At 40.8% G+C, this 21,522-nt stretch overlaps 1 protein-coding gene across 1 annotated transcript; it reads right to left on the bottom strand.

The window, feature by feature from the left end:
• Positions 1 to 370: 370 nt before the first annotated feature.
• On the bottom strand, positions 371 to 20,788 carry LOC128863642 (mucin-2). The gene is made up of 2 exons (XM_054102893.1): positions 20,552 to 20,788; positions 371 to 3,419 (listed from the first exon to the last, which is right to left on the bottom strand). The coding sequence occupies exons 1-2, from the start codon at positions 20,778 to 20,780 to the stop codon at positions 736 to 738; spliced, it is 2,913 nt and encodes a 970-aa protein (XP_053958868.1). The 5' UTR covers positions 20,781 to 20,788; the 3' UTR covers positions 371 to 735.
• Between the last annotated feature and the right edge of the window lie 734 nt (positions 20,789 to 21,522).

The following is a 21,522-nucleotide window of genomic DNA, read 5'->3' as shown; positions in this document are numbered from 1 at the left end:
AAAATCCCAAAAAGGGCCCAGAACGCACTAATTACAACGAACAAATTTTTTTCAAAAAATTTTGAACAAAAACAAAAATTTTCAAATAAAAAATGAAAATTAATATAATATATAAAAAAAAAAATGTTCAAATGACTTTTTTAAGTATATTTCTTACTAAATAATTAAAAAAATTAAAATGTTGAAAAACAAACCAAATAGACCTCAGCATACACTTCAAAAAACTCTAATTTTTTTCAAAATTTTTTAAATTTTTTAGTTACTTCTTATTTTTTATGCTCAAGCCTACAAATAAACCATTTTTAGAAAAATTTACGACAATGTCCAAAATACTTAGATCACTTGGCATGGCAAAAAGCTCTGCACATAAATAAAGCTGTAGTATTTACACACATCTGATCAAAAATACATCAAAAGACCAACAAAGAAACTAAGTACAAAGATACATTTAAAAAATACGAGATTTAAAAAGTAGATTTGGTGTAGAGCAGTACGTAGAGTATAAAAATTGTTTACTGCAGCTGCAAATTACAAATACAAACTGGCAATAAAATAAAATTATTTGACTGTACGTTTGATTGACTGACTGTTGTTGGAGCTGAGCGAGTCGAGTCGACTGCGTCAGCGCTTGTAGAGATACCCAATTTCATACATTATTGATCTTGGTCTCATTGAAAGGTCAAAGTTCACCATCAACCACATTTGCTGTGGTGGCGCGCCTGTCATCTTGTGCACTTACGCCAGCTTTGCCTGTGTGTGTGTAAGCGGCACGGAATTCGCATCCGGCACCACATCACCCATACCCTGTTCCCCCAACTCCACATCCTCATAGTCGTCCATGAATTCTTCTTCATCACCATCAGCGAATGTATCCATGCGTTTGATTGGCTGTTGATTGCCACCACCATTGCTGATCTCGTCGTCGCTATACTCCTCGAATTCATCTTCGTAGAAAGCTGACGCGCCCTCATCCTCTGCCCCATCGAAGCTCTCGATTACAAAATCTTTTAGACGTGATTCCGGCCGTTGATCATAATCGAATACCTGACGCACCTCTCGTGGTGGTATATCTGTAGTGAAGCTGAACTCTGCTGACCCTAACTGACCAGCATCAGCATCTACAATACGGCCGGCATTGCTGCCTATGCGTGCATCTGGTATGACGGGTACTATCGCGGATTGCGCCGGCAAAGCGGTGTTCGGTGCTGACTTCACCGCCTGTAGCACGGTACTCGGTGTGGTTGTCTGCTTTGCTTGACTTAGACGCGCAGGTGTTGGAGAAGGCGTTTTTAGTGGCTGCTCTGCAAAAAGTCCACCCAGTGATGCGTCAAGCAGGCTGAGTAGACCCTGCATGCCAGTTGGTGGCTCATTAGGCAGCTCCATTTTTGTTAGTGCCTCGTTGAGTGCGGGCTTTGGAGCGGCTGTCGAAGGTTTGACAACGGCTGAGGTGGGCTTAGCGGTTCCTGCGGTCTTGTCGGTAGTTTTGTTAGTTGATTTAGGTGTTGCTGCTGTTGTGCTAATGGCCTTGGGAGATGCAGTGGTTGCCGCAGGTCGTGTGGTCGTTGTTGTGGAAGATATTAGTGGCTGTAATGCTGTTTTGGTGAGGTTGGTTGATGCAGGTGGTTTTGCTGTCGTTGATGGCTTCGCAGACGTTGTAGGCTTCACTGTACTCGTGGACGCTGTAGGCTTAGTTGTTGTGGTGGTCACGGGCTTCGCCGTTGTCACGGACTTCGGTGTCGTTACAGGTCTTGCTGTTGTTGTCGTCGTGGTTGAGGTCTTCACATGTAGGTGTTGCACTTGGAAGGTCTCCGGCGTTCCACGTTTTTCCTCACCCGGCTCAGCCACACGTACTACCGGTTCACGTTTTGGTACTACGGGCACTATTTTCGGTAAGTTCAAGTTGATACCATTCTTGCCGTATTTCTTTACTTTCGAATGACCCTCTATGATCAGGTACATCGGACCTCTAAGCGGTGCTTCAGGCTGCTTGTAGTGTGAGAATAATGAATCTGTAGTCATTTGCATTGGGGCGACAGTCGGCCGGTATGCCAAGTTGCTGGTTGTCGGTATAAGCAGACGCGACGATGTCGTTGAGGTAGTCGTACGTGGTGTCGTCGTTGTTGTTGGTGTGGTGTAAATTACACGCGCTGTAGTACTAGTAGTGGGTGGGGTATATGTCGTACTCGTAGTTGGATAAAAGGAGCTCGGAGTGATTGCGTTCGGTGGAGGCTGTGGTGCACGCGTCGTAGTAGTTGTTGATGTCGTTGTCGTCGTCGCAATGGTTGGTGGTGCTGAGACGAATGTGACAGGCGTGAATGGTGTGAAGCCGCCGCTTATCGAGTTCGTGGACGGCATGCGCTCATAGATGGGTTTTGTTGTCTCGTAAGCAAACTTGTTGGTGGACGCCGAGTAGCTGGGCTTGGCAGAAGTCTTTACGACTTCCTTCTGCAACAGCTCATGTAGCCACGGTTTTCGTCCTGTGCCGCTTTGCTTGGCACCACTGGCGCTGTGCCGCAAGGAATTCGGCGAGAAAGACTCTTGTGGCATATGCGAGGACAAACTGTTCGCACTCGGGCGAGTGTAGCTGAAGTAGTGATGGGAGTCCTGTGGATGTGAATCGTAGGCATGAGGAAGTGGCATGCGCGATGATTGCGAAGACGTGGGCATGGAAGCAGCAGAGCCGCTAGGCATAGCGTACGGGTGATGCTGCTGTAGATGTTGCTTGGGGGGCGGTGAGCTGTACATCCATGACGAGGATGAAGGTGTTGACATGCTAGCATGATGATGCGCCTTCATATGGGTCACGGTTGCCATCGAAGATGGTCCCATGCTGGGCATGGTGGAAACATGCGGCACTCCGGACATGCTGTGACGATATTCGGTGTGCACTTGCGATGGCTTCATAGGTACGTTGAAAGTATTGATCGGCGGCAAGTTCGCTTGCATTGGTGGTGGCATTAGGCGCGTTGGCAGCTGCTGTGCATAGTAACTGCGGCGCACCGAGGTGTATTTCGGCTGCAGGAGGGGTGTTTCGCCTTTAGCGTTTTTCACGCCGCCCGGATGAGGTTGATGGTATGGCTGCAGGTGTGGCATGCCATGTGGACCCATATGCAAATGCTGATGCGGGGCTTGTGAAACATGCGCACTACTGCCGCGCAAGTGCTCATTCGGCATGCCCAGCATTAGGATGTCTTGTTTACTGGGATTTGGCAAGCGCGCACTATTTGCATCCTGCTTACTGCTGCCACTCTCCTCCTTGCTGTTGCTGCTGCTGCTGTCCTTTGTGGTTTCCGCCCAATAGCGTACATGTTCTAGCGTTGGCGGACTGTAGTCGAATGTGGGATCATTTTTCAGTGGGTCGCCACGGCCCACGGGACGCCATTCGTTGCTGTAATCCAGGCGCGGATTGAATGCGTGCACTGTGGATAAAAAGGATGAAAAGAAAAAGAAAAAAGAAAGAGGAAATATTAAAAATAGTATAATTCTGCAGTAATTTAGAAATGTTTAACTGCCCAACGCACCAGGTGCTTGAGGGAATAGTAATACGCGCAGTCTGCGGAAAGTTACGGAAAGGCTCATAAATGCACAGTAAATTCTATGTAAAGCAAAAATGAAATATTTTTTAGTAGTTTTTACGAAAAAGTACATACCTTTTCTTCAAAAAAAAAAAGCTCAAACAATATTTGTCAATAACTCATTAATATATTCTAATACTTCCTCCTAATCGTCAAAACACTTTCCATAGCCGATTTTGAAATCGTATTTCATGCCTTCAGATGATACCTCTTTACATTCTTGGCCATGCCACCGCAGTCTAAGGTCCATCCTGCGTATTGTCAGTAAGGAACCAGACGCGTAGAAAAAAGGAAGAGGGGGCTTTACGTTAGAGGACGAGGACGACCAACAGTGCCGATTTACGTTTGTATTAACAGCTTCAAGCTAGTGATGAATTTCACCAAATGTAGCGAAGAAGTGAGATGTCTAGACATTTGCCCGACGAGAGCAGGGCAGGCGAGAAGAAGGTGCTGAGAAGATTCCACCTCACCCTACAGAAAGCTTATACAGAAAGGACTTCAGACCTCACCGCATGGACACCCAACGCACAATGTCCGGTAAGGATACATACCAAAGTGGAGAGCTGCGGCTTTGTTAGCCTTAGAAGTTTCATCGATCTACCAGTAGCCAGGAGGATCTCGCGAATTTGCTCGTTTGCGAGCTAGTCCAGCGCTCGCTGAGTTGACGCGCGACCCATATTTCTAGGAGCAGCACCACAGGTTCTCAAGGATTCCCTCAGTCCTCTCATTTTGCGATGAAACCGCCTCCAGGGTCCCCTGGCTAGCCAGCTCATCAGCCCAGCACATTCCCTCTATGCCGCTGTGACCGACAACTCAAATGAGTCTAATATCGAAGTGTTCGGATGCAATCGAGAGAGAAGTCAGACATTCCCCAACTAATTTCGAACGCACAAACAACGAGCTCAAGGCCCTTACTGTAGATATTTACATCCTTTATAATAATTGCAGAAGTAAGCAACTAAGTTAAGTTGAAAGTTAGAAGGGAGACATACATATTTTTTCCGGTAGTCAAGCTGCGATCCAGGTGTGTCGTCGCTATGTTGCACTCTTGTGGGGAGGAGATCAAACGTCTCTTATGTGCAGGATACGTTTTCTTATTGGAGGGTATAGAAACATAGAGGGAAATGAATTTGCCGATGAGCTCGCCAGGAAAGGGTCAACAGATCCGATTTCAGTTGTACCCATCTTAGGCATCGATGTTCCCTTGAACTTTGGTAAAGGAAAACTGCACAATTTCTTTCTTAAAAAAGCGCAAGACAGATGGAGTTCTATCGTGTCCGTTGCTATCTCGAAAACACTTTGGCCTCAGTAACAACAGAAGCAGGACGCTTATGGGCAATGTACTCAAAATACGTTGCGTCCTTAATACCTTGCGTCGGCACGACTTTTACTGCTGGTTCTAATGGAAAAGAATGTTGCAGGATTACCAAAACTATTTATTTTCCTCAAACTTTAACGAAAAAATAATTTATTGCGGATTAATCCGTTCTTGTTGATAAGAGAGAGTTTTTGTTCAAGCGGACTATTCCACTTTTGGTGACAGGAGAGAGATTTTGCTTTCGGAGTATTTCATCAAATGATGCAATAGGGTTACAGTGTTGGGGATCCACTGCCATTCGATTTCCAAACTCATAACGATGTTCAACGGTCACTTCGGTTACTAGGGGATCGGAACTCATGCGGAGAAGCTTGGACTTCCGTACACCCCCAATGCAGAAGCTGTGAGAATCCAGCAGAGAAAGAGACCGTTGAACATTTTCTTTGCAAATGACAGGGTCTGGCGGCTAGGAGCTTGAGGTTCCTTAGTGTGCCTTTTGGGGATAACCTGAGGCAGTTCGCCAGCCTAGATTCCTTTTCGTTTCTCCCCTACATCAACAGCACTGGATGGCGGTAGATGGGTTTTCTTCTTTTAAGTTTTGTAGTTTTTTGCAGGTAGGGATCTATATTAAGGGGTCAGATACGTCCAGCAGCGCCAAAAATGCGCTAAAATAAAAACTGTTTTTAGAAGGGATAACAATAGAAATAAGATTTCGGGCAAGTGGCCGCCGCGGCTGGCTCGAATAAATTCCAGCCGAGAGGCCCAATTTTCGACCACTTTTTGCAGCAATTGGGGCCGTATGTCAGCAATAACGCGCCGAATATTCTCTTCCAAGACGTCAATCGTCTCGGGCTTATCTGCGTAGACAAGCGACTTCACATAGCCCCAAAAGAAATAGTCCAGCGGTGTTATATCGCACGATCTTGGAGGCCACGCCACAGGTCTACGGCGCGAGATAATGCGCTCACCAAAAGTTTCCTTCAATAAATTGATTGTTGCGTTGGCTGTATGGCATGTAGCGCCGTCTTGTTGGAACCAAAGGTCGTCCACATCAACATCGTCCAATTCAGGCACGAAAAAGTCATTAATCATGGCTCTATAGCGCTCTCCATTGACTGTAACATTATGGCCGGCTTAATTTTTAAAGAAATATGGACCAATGATTTCCTCTGCCCATAGAGCACACCAAACAGTGACTTTTTGAGGATGTAACGGCGTCTCAGCAATGGCTTGTGGATTATGTTCACTCCAAATGCGACAATTTTGCTTATTGACATACCCATTCAACCAAAAGTGAGCTTCATCGCTGAACAAAATTTTCTTGTTTTTTTTTGGAACCGAACCATTATTTTCGTAATAAATTTGCACGATTTGCAAACGTTGTTCAGGTGTAAGTCTATTCATTATGAAATGGCAAACCAAACTGAGCATAAATCAAGTGGCAGCTGTCAAAAACACCATCTACGAAAAAAGTAGTGCCAACTTGAAAACCTAACCTCTAAAAAAACACCCTTTATAATAAAAAAAAAATGCTATACATTGTCTATTAGTACCTAAACTTTAAAAAAAAAATGATTTTAATTTTTCGTTACAAAAATTAGTACCTATATAAAAAATCACTTCACCCTAAGTACATTTGAAAAAAAGTTGCTCCACGGTCTGCATGATTTCTCCTTGAAGTGGTAGTTATGGTCTGTGAATTTCGAAAAATTTTGCAATTTACGGCATTTTAAAAATTGACGGCACTTCAATTACGTTTATAAAATTTTTTAATATTATAAAAATATAAAAAATAAAATCTATAGAGAAAATACTTTCGAATATTAAAAAAAAACCGCATCCAAAAATATAAAAACTGTAAGAGTATTCATGCAGACCGTGCCGGGAAAAGTAGTTTCGAGAAAAACGAGTTTAAAGTTTGAGGTACAGGGGCGCGCAGACCGCTCTCTACCTAGTTAATGGGCTGGAGAAGCTATAATATGGGGAATTTTAGCATGAAATTTTCACAGTATCTTAAAATACTATACTTTTGAAATATTGAAACAAAATTTATTTTTTTGAAAATTCTGTAAGTATGGGGTTACATACGTAAGGTATTAAAACGGCTCTCTAGTGCTACTTGTAGTGCACCCGTGGTACTCTTGCCATCTAACCTACCTACCTAATCTGCAAGTGCTTTTATGACTAAGAAACTTTCTACACCGAGAGAAGTTCAGCGGCTCAGACAAGAGTCCTGTACAAAATAAAAATAATTTTAAAAGCTTAATAAAGTTGTTTCAATGCAATATATATTTTTGTTTGCAATACTTGTGCACAGCTGTATTATTATAAGTAACAAATACAATATAATTTCATAAAAGAAATTCAATAAAGACAGCTATTAACATTTCTCAAAGTCCAACTATCGTAAAATCAGCAATCGTCGTTTTAGTACAAATACTAATCAACACAGATGTTTTTTTTGCGTCCAAAACAGCAATAAAGAAGACATTCAAGCTAGTGACCAAATACAAAAAAAAAGCAAAAAATAAAAAAGCAGGGGGAAAAAGATGGAAAAATAACTACAACAACGTAGCAACTAAACAATCAACTAATACACCAACCAGCAATTTCATTGACTGGCATTATTAACGCACTAAAAGTGGTAATCAACATTGTTGTGGCAATTGTAGATACATCATAAAATAATTTGCACAATTTTTTCGCCTCGACGCCTCAAATGAAGCACCGGACCGGACTGTCTGTATACTGCATTGCACGTTGAGCGCCGAGCGCTGAGCTGATTGTCCGCAACGCGACCACGATGAAAACGAAGACGACATTTGATACCACAGGTAGTTAGTAGAGCTGTTAAGTGCAGCAGCGGCAATAACTGGGCTGCGCTAATATACAGGCAGGCGGACAGACAAACGGACAAGTCGAGCGCATGGCAGTGAGGCAATGAGGCAGGCGCCTTTAAAGTGGCCAGTGTGGCTGGCTGGCATAGCGTTGGGACTGGCGCAGCTGCTTTTGCTGCCGCTGCTGCTGCTGCGGCTGCAAGGTGAGGTGGTAGCAGAAACATTTGTTAACACTTTAACAAGTTATGATTATATGCGCCGAGTATCTATTATTGCATAGTAGGCGAACGCTTAACCAGCATCGCATCAGCGACAGCAGCAGCGCCAACAGCCAATGCCCCATCACTCGGTTTGCAAAAAAAAAAAAACGCAAGAAAAAAAAACAATCGAAGCTTAACAGACAGCTTAACAACATGCGCAGCAACGCAGTGCAGTGGAGTGCATCAAGTCAATAAAGCAGATGGCGTGATGGAGCACATGGGGCCAGCTCAGGCGGATAAACCGACTAGTGCCAATTGCGAATGGCAATGGCAGTGGCAATGGCAGTGGTAGTGCCGTGAGAGGCCAGTGGAGGTACGTTAAGTCGAGTAGCTCCACCGCCCAATTGTGCCATTGGCGTTGTCCACACAAGCCCGCCCGGCTACTTTTCAAACCGGCGCGTTTGACGGCGTTGATGTTTTTCAATGTTTTCAGCGTTGTACGCATTAGCATGGGCAATTATAACACTCATGTAATAAAAAATCACCAATAAACATACGAAAAATATAAATAAAAAATTAATCATTAATTGGAGCAATGAAAACTGATACAAAGAGGGGAATTAAGCGAAAGGAAAAAAAATATATGAATGAAAACGAAATGAATCGAGAAAAAAAACAGAAAGCAAGACAAATCGAAATCATTTACATAAATATATAGACTAGCCGGACTTACTAAGCGTCATACCCAGCATGCGAGTTTGGTGTATTGCGTAGCCCACAAAATATATCTACAACATGCCACAAAGTATGCTGATGGGCCTTTGCTTCACTGACGGCTCTAAGATGGAATCGGGAATCGGAGCAGGGGTTTTCTTTAAACCAGCCAATTTATCAATTCCCTTAAAAGTGCCGAATACTGGTAGTTTTTTTCAGGCAGAAGTCTTTGCGAGCCTGCAGGCATGCAAAATGCTTAGAGCCGCAGGAGCGAGGGAGATATTGACATTTTTTCCAATAGTCAAGCCGCGATCAAGGCTCTGACGATGCCATGGTGCAGAACCAAACTAGTAAACTTCAATAAGGAGGAGATGAAATCTCTTGGGTTGCACAATAATATTTATTTGATATGACTTGCAGGACATAGGAAGATAGAGAGAAATGAAATTGCTGATGAACTTGCTCAGAAAAGCGCAGAAGAGATGGGGCTCAATATCTTCATGTGCTATTTCGGAAACCCTTTGGTCCCAGTACAATAGACGCAGGACTCAGAAAGTCTTGGGGACCCCACGCCATTCAATTTCCAATCTGTGCTGTGAGGAGCTTTTAAAGAAGGAGACTGTTGAGCACTGTTTCTTAAGGTCGCTGGGTGCTCCTTTCTTCGACATCTCAGGGCAGTGCGCCAACCTAAATTCTATCAATCTTTTCCATTATATTACCAGCTCTGGCTGGCTGTAGATATCTGCCTGTTGCATGTCTCATAATGGTATCAAAACGGCGTTTTAGAGCTACTTGGGGAGTGCCAGACTGGCACTTAAACCTTTTCCCCTACTTACCTATGCTAGGCGATGTGAATAACTAAAGGGTTTTCCAATAAGAGGTATTATTCCCGTAAAATATCAATGGTTTCGTTGCTTGTGTGGTACGTAGCGCCGTCTTGTTGAACATAAACTTTGTCCAGATCAATACCATCCAATTACGGCCATCAAAAATCGTTAATTATCTCTCGATAGCGCAATCCATTCACCGTAACTGTTGCTCCAGCTTCATTTCCGAAAAAGTAAGGTCCAATGACTCCGCCGGACCGCACCGAACAGTCACACGTTGAGGATAGAGAGGCTCTTCAAAAATAACTCTTGGATTTTCTGAGCCCCAGATCCGACAATTTTGTTTGTTGACGAAGCATCCGAGGTGGAAATGGGCCTCATCACTCAAGATGATTTTTCGATGGGATTCCGGATCATTTTTATGCATTTCAACGACCCAATCAGCGAAGACACGACGTTGTTGATGATCGGCCGGCTTGAGTTCTTGTGTTAACTGGACTTTATTAGCCTTATGACCCAAATATTTATGCAAAATACGGTGTAATGACGTTTGTGGAATGCCTAATTCCAATGAACGACGAGGAATGAACAAACCTGGGTTTTCCTCAACACTTTCGACTAGAACAGCAATATTTTTGGCTGTTCTTGAGCGAAGTGCACGGGTTTTATTCTTCACATCACTAACTTGTCCCAACAGATCGAGTTTTTCCACCAATTTGTGTATTGCGGTCCGACAAGGTGCTTCACGATGACCCAAAAATGTTCGAGTTTTACGAACCGTCTCTGTCAAATTTTCACCATTTTTATAGGCAATTTTAATAATTTCAATGCGTTGGTTAAGCGTATATCATCCAGTTTTATTAATGGTGTAGTTTCTACTTGTCAAATATCAAAAAATTACAGCTTCAAAAGTGACATCTACCGAAACAGCGAGCTAGTCAAAATAACACCTGTTATTGGGAAACCCTTTAACCTTTTTGGCAGTTTAGCGGGGAGAATGTTTGATTTTGGAGAGGTGTTAAGCACGTAGGTGTAGTTGTGAGTTGCATATTGCTATGCCGGTATAGATAACAAAAAACTTAGATACTTGTAAGCCACTTATTTTTGGGCAGATTGCAAGAATAGAGCATGAAAGATGGCGTAACGAACCCACCTACAGAATTGTGGCCGACTCTCAATGCTAAACGCACAGAATCTCTGCTAAGCCAAAATAGCCATAATCCCAGCACACTTAATTCCTTTATAATGGGGAGCTGCTTAATAGGCAGATACACCTAGAGAATGGGTGTGCAGACACATGACTTCTGCTGCAGCTATCTAAATAAGGAAAAGGAAGAAACAACCACTGCCTTAATTTATCCGAACGTAGATTCACATTTTTAGGTGGACAATTTTAATAAGTTGGAAAATCTCAGCACGGTGGGAAATCTGCAATCTTCAAACATTTTTAAAAAAGTTTATATTGGTTTAAGTCTCCCACGCGGCATCACAATTGGCTATGAGCCTAAGTGTGTCCCATAGTGGACAACCACTAAAATCTAACCTAAACAAACCTAATATTTCATACGCATGAAAACGTATGCCATGAGTTGTCTCACATTACATAGACCTTATCGTGAGCTACTACTATCGTGAAACACTACATGGACTTTTTTATGTTGGTCCAATTTTCATAGAACTCATACATGGGCTGAAAAGTCCCCGACCTAGTACATAGATGGCGCTAGTTTTATTGCATTCACCTCTTTTTCAGTTAGTACTAAACTTAAAAAGTCAGCTGTTAAAATTTCATGATATTCTATGCATTAGGTCGTGAGTTATTGTGCTGAGAGTAACGCTACTTTTATTATTTTGAAGAGAATGGATCAAAAAGAATTTCGTGTTTTAATTTTAAACAGCTTCTTGATAGAGAAAAATACCGTTCAAGTGAAACAATGGCTTGAGAAATGTCATGGGGACTCCGCTCCATCAGAAATAACAATAAAACGATGGTTTACTGACTTCAAACGTAGCCGTAGGGGCATCGATGATGCACAACACAGTGGCTGTAACACCAGAAAACATCAAAAAAATATACAAAATCGTTTTGAATTATCGAAAAGTCAAGTTGCGTGAGTTAGCTGACATCGTAAAGATATAAAAAAAAAATCGTTTTGGCTTTATATTGCATGAGTATTTGACTATGAGGAAGCTCTATTTAAAGTGGGTGCCTACTCATCATCATCATCATCAAGTAGCGATTACAGCTCAGGGTGAGCTTTAGCTTCATCCACAATCCTCTTCCAATCTGCACAGTTCATAGCCACAGATCTCCAGCTCCTAACTCGTAGCTTTTTCAGGTCGGCTATGGCTCGGTCAAGCCAGGCTAACCTTGGACGTCCTCGGGCTCGGGTCATTAGACAATTCATTGATTAAAAAAAATGTTTGGGGGCGCCTGTCTTCCATGCGCACAGTGTGCCCTAACCATCGAAGCCTCTGGGGTTTAATGTATTTCACGACGTCTTCTCCCTGGCATAAGTTTAGCAACTCATCGTTGTAGCGTATTCGGTACGTTCCATCGTTGCAGCATATGGGGCCAAACACCCTTCGGACTACTTTTCATTCGAAGACTTTTAAGCTACTTTCGTCTTTGCTTGTCAATGTCCAGCACTCGCAGCCGTAGGACAGCACCGGTAGTATTATTGACTGGTAGAGGCGGAGTTTACATTCACGTGTGAGCAGTTTGGACTTCAGCAATTTTGTGTGGGCGTAATATGCTTTGTTTGCTGCCATTACTCTGTCTTGTATTGTGTCGTAACAACTGTTGTCATTTTTTATTAACACTCCCAAATATTTGAAGTGTTGAACACCTTCAAAGGTTAATGTCCCGATTTGGATGTTTTCAGGACTTCGTCTTTCTTTGCTGCGGGAGACCTTCAGATATTTAGTTTTGCCTTCATTTATTCCAAGCCCTACTGATTTTGCACGAAATTCAATATTACAGAAGGTTGAAATGAGATATCTTTCGTTCCTTGCCACTATTGCGATATCATCCGCGTACGCGATTGTTATTCCTGAGCGACTAAAAAGGTTTCCAACCTTCACTTCGTTTTTTATCGGATAGTGAAGAAGGAGATTAAATAAACATGTGGAAAGAGCATCGCCTTGTTTTACGCCACAGGAGATTTCGAAGGGCTTTGACACTGCTTGTTGTACAACTACTTTTCCAGTGGTGTTAGTTAGTGTTGCCATGACCAGCTGAATAAGTTTGTCGCTGATACCCAAGTTGGGGAGCGCTTCTGGGATTTTGTCTCGGAGGATACTATCAAAGGCTTGTTTGAAATCGACGAACAGGATGTGTACGTCTAAGTTGCATTCATAGCATTTTTCAAGATTTTGCTTTAACATAAAGATTTGATCTGTTGTTGATCGACCTGGGCGAAATCCGCCTTGGTATTCGCCCAAGAATTTTTCTGCTTCCGCAGTTAGCCGGGCTGCGAGGATTCGAGAAAAAATTTTATATGTGGAATTTAGGAGAGTGATTCCACAGTAGTTTTCACAGTTTAATTTGCCTCCCTTTTTGTGAATAGGAGTTATCAACCCTACACGCTATGCTTCCGGAATGCTGCCTCGGTGCCATATTCTTAAAAAGAGGTGTAGCAGAACTTAACGTCCGTTGTCGTCGAGGTACTTCAGCAGCTCTATGGGTATGCCATCTTCCCCAGGAGCCTTATTGTTACTCATATGAGTAATAGCTTTATCAAGTTCCATCAAAGTTGGTTCCGGCTCCGCCGCATTATTGTCGGGCGTAAAGTTTATGAGAGATGATGCGCTTGCTGTAACGGGGTTATATAGATCTGAAAAGAATTCTTTCCACCGTTCGATACCGCTACTTTCTTCAGATAATATAACTCCGTTTTTAGCCTTACAGATGTTAAGACGAGGCAGAAAGTTTTTTGTTTGTTGTTTGGCACGCTTGTAAAATTTTCTAATGTCTTTGGTGTGATAATCCGTCAGAAGTTGTTCAAGTTCCGTCTTTTGCGACTGCTTTCTCTTGGCGCGGCATAACTTAGTGGCGACAATTCTCTCGGCTTTGTATGCCTCTTTACTTGCTCTGGTAGGCCTTCTTAGCATTCTTTGCCGAGCTTCATTTTTCTTAGCTATTGCCTGGGCGCATTCAGCGTCGAACCATTTTTTGTTTTCTGTTTTAGTCAGCTTTCCTATGCTTTCAATAGCGGCGTTAGTAAGAGATAGTTTTATATTCTCCCACTCTGCATCGATATTTTCATTTTGGGCGTGCGGCTTACACTGGTGCAGAAATAAGTTTTGAAATATTTTGTCATTTGTAGGGTGTGCAAGTTGTCCTGTGTTCCATTTTGGTCTCGGTAAACCTTTTTCTTGCTTGTGCATGGTTTTGCGATGATTAAATTTTATTTTTACTAGAAAATGATCGCTATCAATATTTGCACTGCGGCTTGAGTGAACGTCTATCATTGAGGATTTCCACCGTCTCGATATTAAAACATGGTCAATTTGATTGGATAAGGAGGTTCCAGGGATTGTCCAAGTCCCTTTGTGAATGTTCTTGTGCGGGAAATGAGTACTGTTTAGATACATATTCGTGCTAGTTGCGTACTGACAGAGCCTTTCTCCATAGCATGACGTCACATTATGAAGGGAGTGTGGGCCCGCAACACGTCTGAAGTGTTCTGCCTTGCCGATTCGTGCGTTAAAATCTCCTAACACGATAATAGTGTAATAGGAACAAGTTTTTATCATTGAAGACTATAGGATTGCATAGAAAGAGTCCTTTGTCAAGTCATCCGCTTCCTCCGTGGAAGCATATATTGAGAAAATGGTCACATTGTTAAATTTCCCTCTAATGCGCAGGGAGCATATGCGTTCATTTATTGGAGTAAAGCCAAGGATGTATTTAGAACTGACATTGAAATGTTAGAGTGGCGATGGAATGATTGCGTTGTTCTCGATGGAAATTACGTTGATGAATAATGCTAATTTTGAACCAAAAAAAAAAAAATTGTTTTCCTTGTTAGGCTCGGGACTTTTCAGCCCATGTGTTATTTACCATAAAACTGCGTACTCAAAAGTTTTCTAAAAATTTCATATTAAAAAGTGTTAAAGTGTGATGAACATTTGTTGCTTTATTTTTCTAACCTGCACAGAGTTCTTGAAACTTGAATTTAGATGACTTTTATAGGATGATGAACTATATGTTTTTGCATAAAAAATTTTAAATAAATAAATGAATTACAAAAACTAATCAATAAGTGCCTGTGCTATAGTAATTTATCGCAGTGTATTTGCTTATCATCACTTTTAATATACACCGCTCCTCTACTCGCATAAGGAGGACATGAATCTTTCATTGGTTCAAAAATGAGCTGGAAGCCTTCTTCCATAAGCGATTTCAGGACGCATGCAGCTCTTCACGACATTAGTGGCTCGAATTATATTTCTTTTAATGCAAATTTGATTTTATTACACGGCGCAAAATGCAACTTACAAATACTGAGTCTACATCACTCAAAATATTGACATGCTTCAAATTCGGCTGGCGTCAATTGCATAAAGTTGATCTACAAAACTCTAACTTTCTTGAACACAGTTTTAATAAGCAACCAAAAAAAAAAAACTATAAAAATATGGAGAAACATTAGCCACCCAAACTAGAGTCAAAGTGCAGCCCAAAACCAAGCGTTTAACATTAGAGCAAAGGGCGTAGGAGATTTAAAAGCAAAAAACACGTCTTAAAGAAAATAAAACTCCACATCAAAACAAAGCAGAAGAGCAAAGAAAACATTCGCAGAAAAATTGTAAAAACACAAGCAGCAAAACAAATACATACACAGTACTACTCGTATATACAAATATTAAAAACTAGGTAAACAAGCTCCTGCTGAGCGACTTGACTTGAACTTGAACTAACAATGGTCACAAATGACGCGACAACAACACGCGCGCCGCAGCAGGTACCTGCACTTACAACTACACATACACTTGCATATATACATATGTATATGTATGTATGTATGTGTGCATGTATGCGCTGTGTGATGATAAATGTTATGAGAACAACAACAAATGCCAACAACTTTATAAATAATAATATAAAAGGAGTAGGATCAGTGCATCAAAAACCATATTGGCCAATCACGCGAATGGCTAAATGGTGGTGACTATGTAGTTATGTTGCTATATGGTGGCCAGTGTTGCAGCATTTGTGGCAATGTGGTTGGAATTGTGGCAATGCAGTGCTAAACAAAACGAAATGACAAAAATAATAAAAAACAAAAGCAGAAATGCGCAGAAATGTTCAATGGTCGGTTGATGGTCAATCACTCATTCACTCGTTCGGAGAGGCTAATGGTGAAATAGTTGTAAGCAAGCGCGTAGCTGGATCAAGGCGCACAAGGGTGCAGAGACGCTGCGAACTGCGAAAGATGAGGAGATGTGTGCAGATGTGCAGATGCGATGATGCGATGATGAGCGGTGCGCAGGAGGATGGTGTTGAGCGTGTGGTGAACGACGGATGGGCAAACAAATGGTTAGATGCTTGTGAAAAAATAAAAAAAAAAAAAGTGGTGGCATAAGTAGAAACGACAACAAAAAGGCAAAAAAAAAAGAAGTGAAGTTGGCAAAGCCGCTTTTTGGTTGCATGCGACATAGAGCGGAAAGTGAACGCGCGCGCGCGTTAGAGGGGCGAGCTGCGAAGAAGGCTTGCTGCGGGTACACTCGCTTTGACCATCAAAGTACTTTGTACATAGAAGAAGAAAACAAGCACTGCGCTGGCTGATAAATTATTTGCTAAAACCTGACAAATCGCTTTCCATTTTAATACGACAAATACAGAGGCACACAGCGCATAAACGCAACATACACACACACACACATGCGCAAACCTAAGCGCAGCAGATTGCACACAAATCACAGCTATATTGACTGACGAGCAAACGTAAACTTGTACAACAAACGAAAGACTTAAGACGCGAACTCGCTTGCTAGTGAACATGCAAAATAGCAGTAGACCTGCTGCCCCAATCGCAGCGCAAATTTGTCATTACAGGAGGCTTCATAACAGTCAACGGCGTGCGACTTAATAGACTGTAAGCAGCAGCAGCAGCTGAGCGAATAAGGATATTTTCTGGTTTGTCCGTTTACTGTTCACGCCGTTTGCCGCTTGCCTCGAAATGCACAAAAAATATATCCAACTATATTGGCTGCTGGCCTTCAGTGGTGGAGCGCGACATGCAAATCGTTGGGTTGCTAAATATATTTCGTACGTTCGCCGGCATGAGGAAAACAAACACCAACTGTGCAGCACAAACTCTCAAATAACAAAAATAGCAACTACAAAAAGAAGAGCACAAAATCATTCGCACATTCACATCAAAATATTGTAAACAATACATTTTATTGTGCATCGCAATGTACTCGTGCGCATGCGCATGTGCACAGTCTATGCCAAGTTCGATTAATGTCACATAATATTAAAAACAAAAACACACACAACCACGCACCAGCTTAAGCAAACACTCTATGTCTCGTTGCTGGGGCACACACAGTGGCTGTTGACGGTGACGGTGACGATGCTGATGCTGATGCCGGTGCCGGTACCGCCGCGCTATGTGACAGTGGTGACTGTTATGACTGCGCTGATGTCGTTGACGGTCATTGCTGCCACTTTGTCAGCATCACTTTCGATTTTCAATGGCGCGCCATTCAAATAAGCGTTGCTTACGAGATTCGTATTATATTTTGTTTTGCAAAAAACAAAAGAAAACAAAAATATATATACCGCCAGCAAATTGTCCATTGAAATTTCGTCATAATTACATTTCGGGCAATGATATTTTCGAGCGCTGCTGTTCAACAGACAATACCTTGTTTGCGATGTACTCGAAGAGTGGCCAAAGCTGTGGCATTGTTTGGTTGCTTAATGGGTCTAACAAACAATTCGAGTTTATTGTCGTTTTTATTTATCAACTTATGTAATATTTTATACTGAGTTCGCCAGCGGTCGAAATCGAATCGAAATTTTTATCACTGCCGAGTGTATTTCTGCCATGAAAAGCTTCTCATAAAACCAGTTGCCATTTCGGCGGTGGCGCTGAGGTTGTAACTGCCAGCAGGCTTTGTTTTTCAGAAGCCTCTATTTATTAAATAATCCCCATAACGCTTGTATAGATTATAAAACAAATACAGAAATTGTAGTTTATGATGCTAAGGACACTGCTTTAACAATTCCAAATGCAAGAAGTTAAATAATTTAGAATTTTGGTATTTTAGCCACCTTTTTAGTACTGTAAGTACTTTACACTTCATCGGTTCTACTTGTCGTCCTGGTTTTTAACTCAAAATTTAATACAAACTCGATTTAGCAGATTCAAATCCATTTTTAAAATTGCAAAAAAGTCAAAAGCGATGAGATGCAAGGAGAGGGCGGGGAGAGGTGGTCGTGGGATGGTTAGGAGGGTGGGTTTAGAGTGTGTGGATTATGAACGATGACTGTGCTGTGTTTGCGTCAACCGCTCAGTGCTGCTGGTGGAATTCATCAGATTTTTAATGTCAACGCAAGCTATATCAGCAGTTGTAGCAAGGAAGTAAGAGCCAAGATGCCTGGATCTTAACCCCGCCAGAGCGGGGCAGCTAAGGCGAAGCTGCAGAGATGATTCCACCTCAACCTCCATACATCCAACGCAAAAAGGACTCGAGGTATTTCCAAGTCTCACAGCATGCATTCCTCGCGCATAGTGTTCTGTGGAAAAACATACGAGATTCGAGAGCTGATATTTTGTCAACCTTAGAAGCTCGCCCGAGCGCCCCTGATCCACACGTGGCCAGATGGATTTCGCGAACCTTAAATTTTGGTGTATCTGCTCGCTGAGTTGGCGCGAAGTCCATCTTTCCAGGAGCAGTCCGCAGGTGGTCAGGCGGATCCCAATTATCTCCTTTCGCGGACATGTCCCTTGTCTGGCCAGCTCATCCGCCTCACAGTTTCCCGCAATGTCGCTGTGACCAGGAATCCAGATGAGGCGTGTGTCAAAGAATTCGGACGCAGTCGAAAGTGAGGCCAGTCATTCCATGACCAGTTTCGAATGTAATATTTACTTTCTTGACTGTTAGTATGCATGTGAGCAGCCAATCAGCTGCCTCCTTGATTGCGAGTACCTCTGCCTGGAACACACTGCAGGGGTCCGATAACCTGAATTTGAGGCTGATGGAGAGCTCCTCGCAAAACATTCCTCCGCCAACCTTTCCTTTCAACTTCGATCCATCCGTGAACAAGTTCACCAGGCTCTGTACCCACTCTTCCTGGAGAAAGTTCCGGTTGGACTAAGCGAGAGTATACATTGATCCGTTGACAGGGGGATGAACTCGAAGTTTCTAAGGCTGCTTAAGTGCCCATAAGTGAGGTTGAGCCTATAACCCGAACCCCTTAGTGTGATTGCGGTACGTGCGGCGGCAATTCTGTCTGCGATGTATATGAGTACCACATTTAACATTGCGTTGAGCGCCAGAGTAGGAGTCGTTCGGAGCGCCCCACTGATTCCAATGAGTGCCGGTCTCTTAACTCTTTCCAGTTTATTCCAGACTATTCTGTCGCTAAGCATTTTGTAGATAAATCTAATAAGGTCGGTTCCGACCCCTAGTTTACCCAGAGACCTAGTAATTGCCTCCGGCAGAACGTTATTAAAAGCTCCCTCAATATCGAGGAAAGCGCCCACCGCAAACTTCTTCTGAAAAAGAGACTCCTCAATCTCTTTCACAAATGTACGCAGGGCAGATTCCACCGATCTACCCTTGCAATAAGCATGTTGAGTATGCGCTTGCCCCTATGTTTCTACAAAAATTTGACGATGCTTATCGGTTTATGTGTGAAAGTTTTAAAAAACTCGTTTCTCATTTAATTTGATTAATTGTTTTTCATTCATTCTCCTACGAAATCAATAAAAAGCCAAGTGTTAAACTTTGTGTGAGTTAAAAAAAAATGGGATGAAATGCCATCAAAATTTTCAACTTTTTAATTAAAAATTTTAAGAATTTTGCTGGGAATATATAGGTCATTGGATTTTAGTTTCAAGTTAAAAATTTCAAGTAACTAGTGATTTTGTTTATTTTATTAATTTATTAATTTTTTTTTTGTAATTTATTTTATTTTATTTTATTTTATTCAATTAAATTTATTTGGTTTATTTTTATTTTATTTTGGGTTTGTTTTATTTTACTTCAATTTAATAAGTTTATTTTTCTATTTTAATTTTTTATTTATTTAATTTTATCTAATTTGTCTTCAATTTTTTTTTAACTTTAATTTACTTTAATTGACTTTTTTTAATTATTTTATTTTACTTTGTTTCATTTTATATTTTTTAATTTACTTTATTCAATTTTAGGTTTGACTCCTTTTTATTTATTATTTAATTTTTAGGTACTTTTTATTTTCATTTATTATTATTTTTTTATTGTATTTTAAAATATTTAATTTTATATAGTGAATTTTATTTCATTGAATTATTATTTTTGTTCCATTTTATTTGGTGTTCTTTATTATATTTTATTTTTTAAATTTTATTTAATTTTGTTTTATTTTATGTTAATTTATTTTATATTATATTATTTAACTTTTTTAGTGTCATTTTTGCTTTATTGATTATTATTTTAATTTTAAATAAATGAATGATTTAAGTTTTTGCATTTCAGCTCATTTTTTAGATCTACTGTTTTTAATGCTTTTTTGCTTTATATTTTTATATTTTATTTAATTTGATTAATTCAATTTTCTTTTTTTCTTTATTTTGTATTATTTTGTATATTTTATTTTATTTCAATTTATTTAATTTTTTTAGTTTTAATTTTTCTTTATTATTATTTTATATTTTATTTCTTTTTATTGCACCTAATTTTTAGTAAAATATTTATTTTTTTCATTTTATCTTACTTTATTTCATTTTATTTTATTTCAGTTTTAGTAACTCTTTTTTTAATTTTTTCTTTGTTTTATTTTATTTTGTTTTTTGGTTTATTTATTATTATATTTTATTTCATTTTATATTATTTTATCTTATTTTTATGTACATACCCACACCATTCATTGGCTCGTTAATAATCGCATTCGCCGCTTCATCTTTGCTGCTGACCACCGATATCGTTGCAACTGCCGCCTGATTTTGGTCTTTCGATTGCTGTTGATTTGTCTCCTGCTGCGCATTGCTCGTTGCCTGCGCTAACGCCACGCTTGCACTGGTGAGCAGGAAACTAAAGCCAATACATATCGTAACAAAATTGAATTTGTTGCGATCGGTAATCATTGCTGTCAGGGGATCTGGAATAGAGAAAATTGAATAAAAATTATTATGGGCTTTGGGAAAACAGGGCATAAAAATGAAAACTAAAATATAAGGACGTAAAAATGTGTAGATTTTCACAGAAAGTTAGTCCGTTTACCCACGAAGCTTTTGTCTTTTATGCTAAGTAAAAATATGCTCTTAATTAATATTTTAGTGGAAATTTTTTTCTGCAAATAGTAGTCACCCACGCAAGTTCAATATTGAATGATTTTTTTTTCTTGTTCACTCTTCTCGGGAGCATCGGGTCTCGACAAGACTCAGTCTTGTGTTGGTTTCGTTAATTTATTTTGTTTTCTGACAGGATAGGTGATTAGCCTGCCTGATTTACCGAGCTGTAAAACAATCTGTGTGCAAACGCAACAACAATACCAAGTAGAAAATAACTTTATGCAGCAAAATTAATTTTTTTGGTAATGACCGGGAAGTTATTAATCGCGTTTGATAGCTTGTGAGGCGCTGAAGCCGCGTTTATATCTTATATATAAAATAAAGTCAACTTTTTGTGTGTGTTCGCTAACCGGCCGTGTCTTTGCACCGAATTAAACCAAACTTACACACGTTGTTAAGTAGGTATTGAAGATGGTTTACGTATAGTTTGGATGCCTATTGGTGGATAGGGCTCGAGATATAGGTCAAAACGTGGACCCGGGTAACCTTCGGATGTGTATGTACAATATGGGTATCAGATGGAAGCTGTCGGTGA

This window comes from Anastrepha ludens, chromosome 5, assembly GCF_028408465.1.
Source record: "Anastrepha ludens isolate Willacy chromosome 5, idAnaLude1.1, whole genome shotgun sequence".
Classification (NCBI taxonomy): Eukaryota; Metazoa; Arthropoda; class Insecta; order Diptera; family Tephritidae; genus Anastrepha; species Anastrepha ludens.
This window is presented reverse-complemented; position numbering and strand designations above follow the sequence as displayed.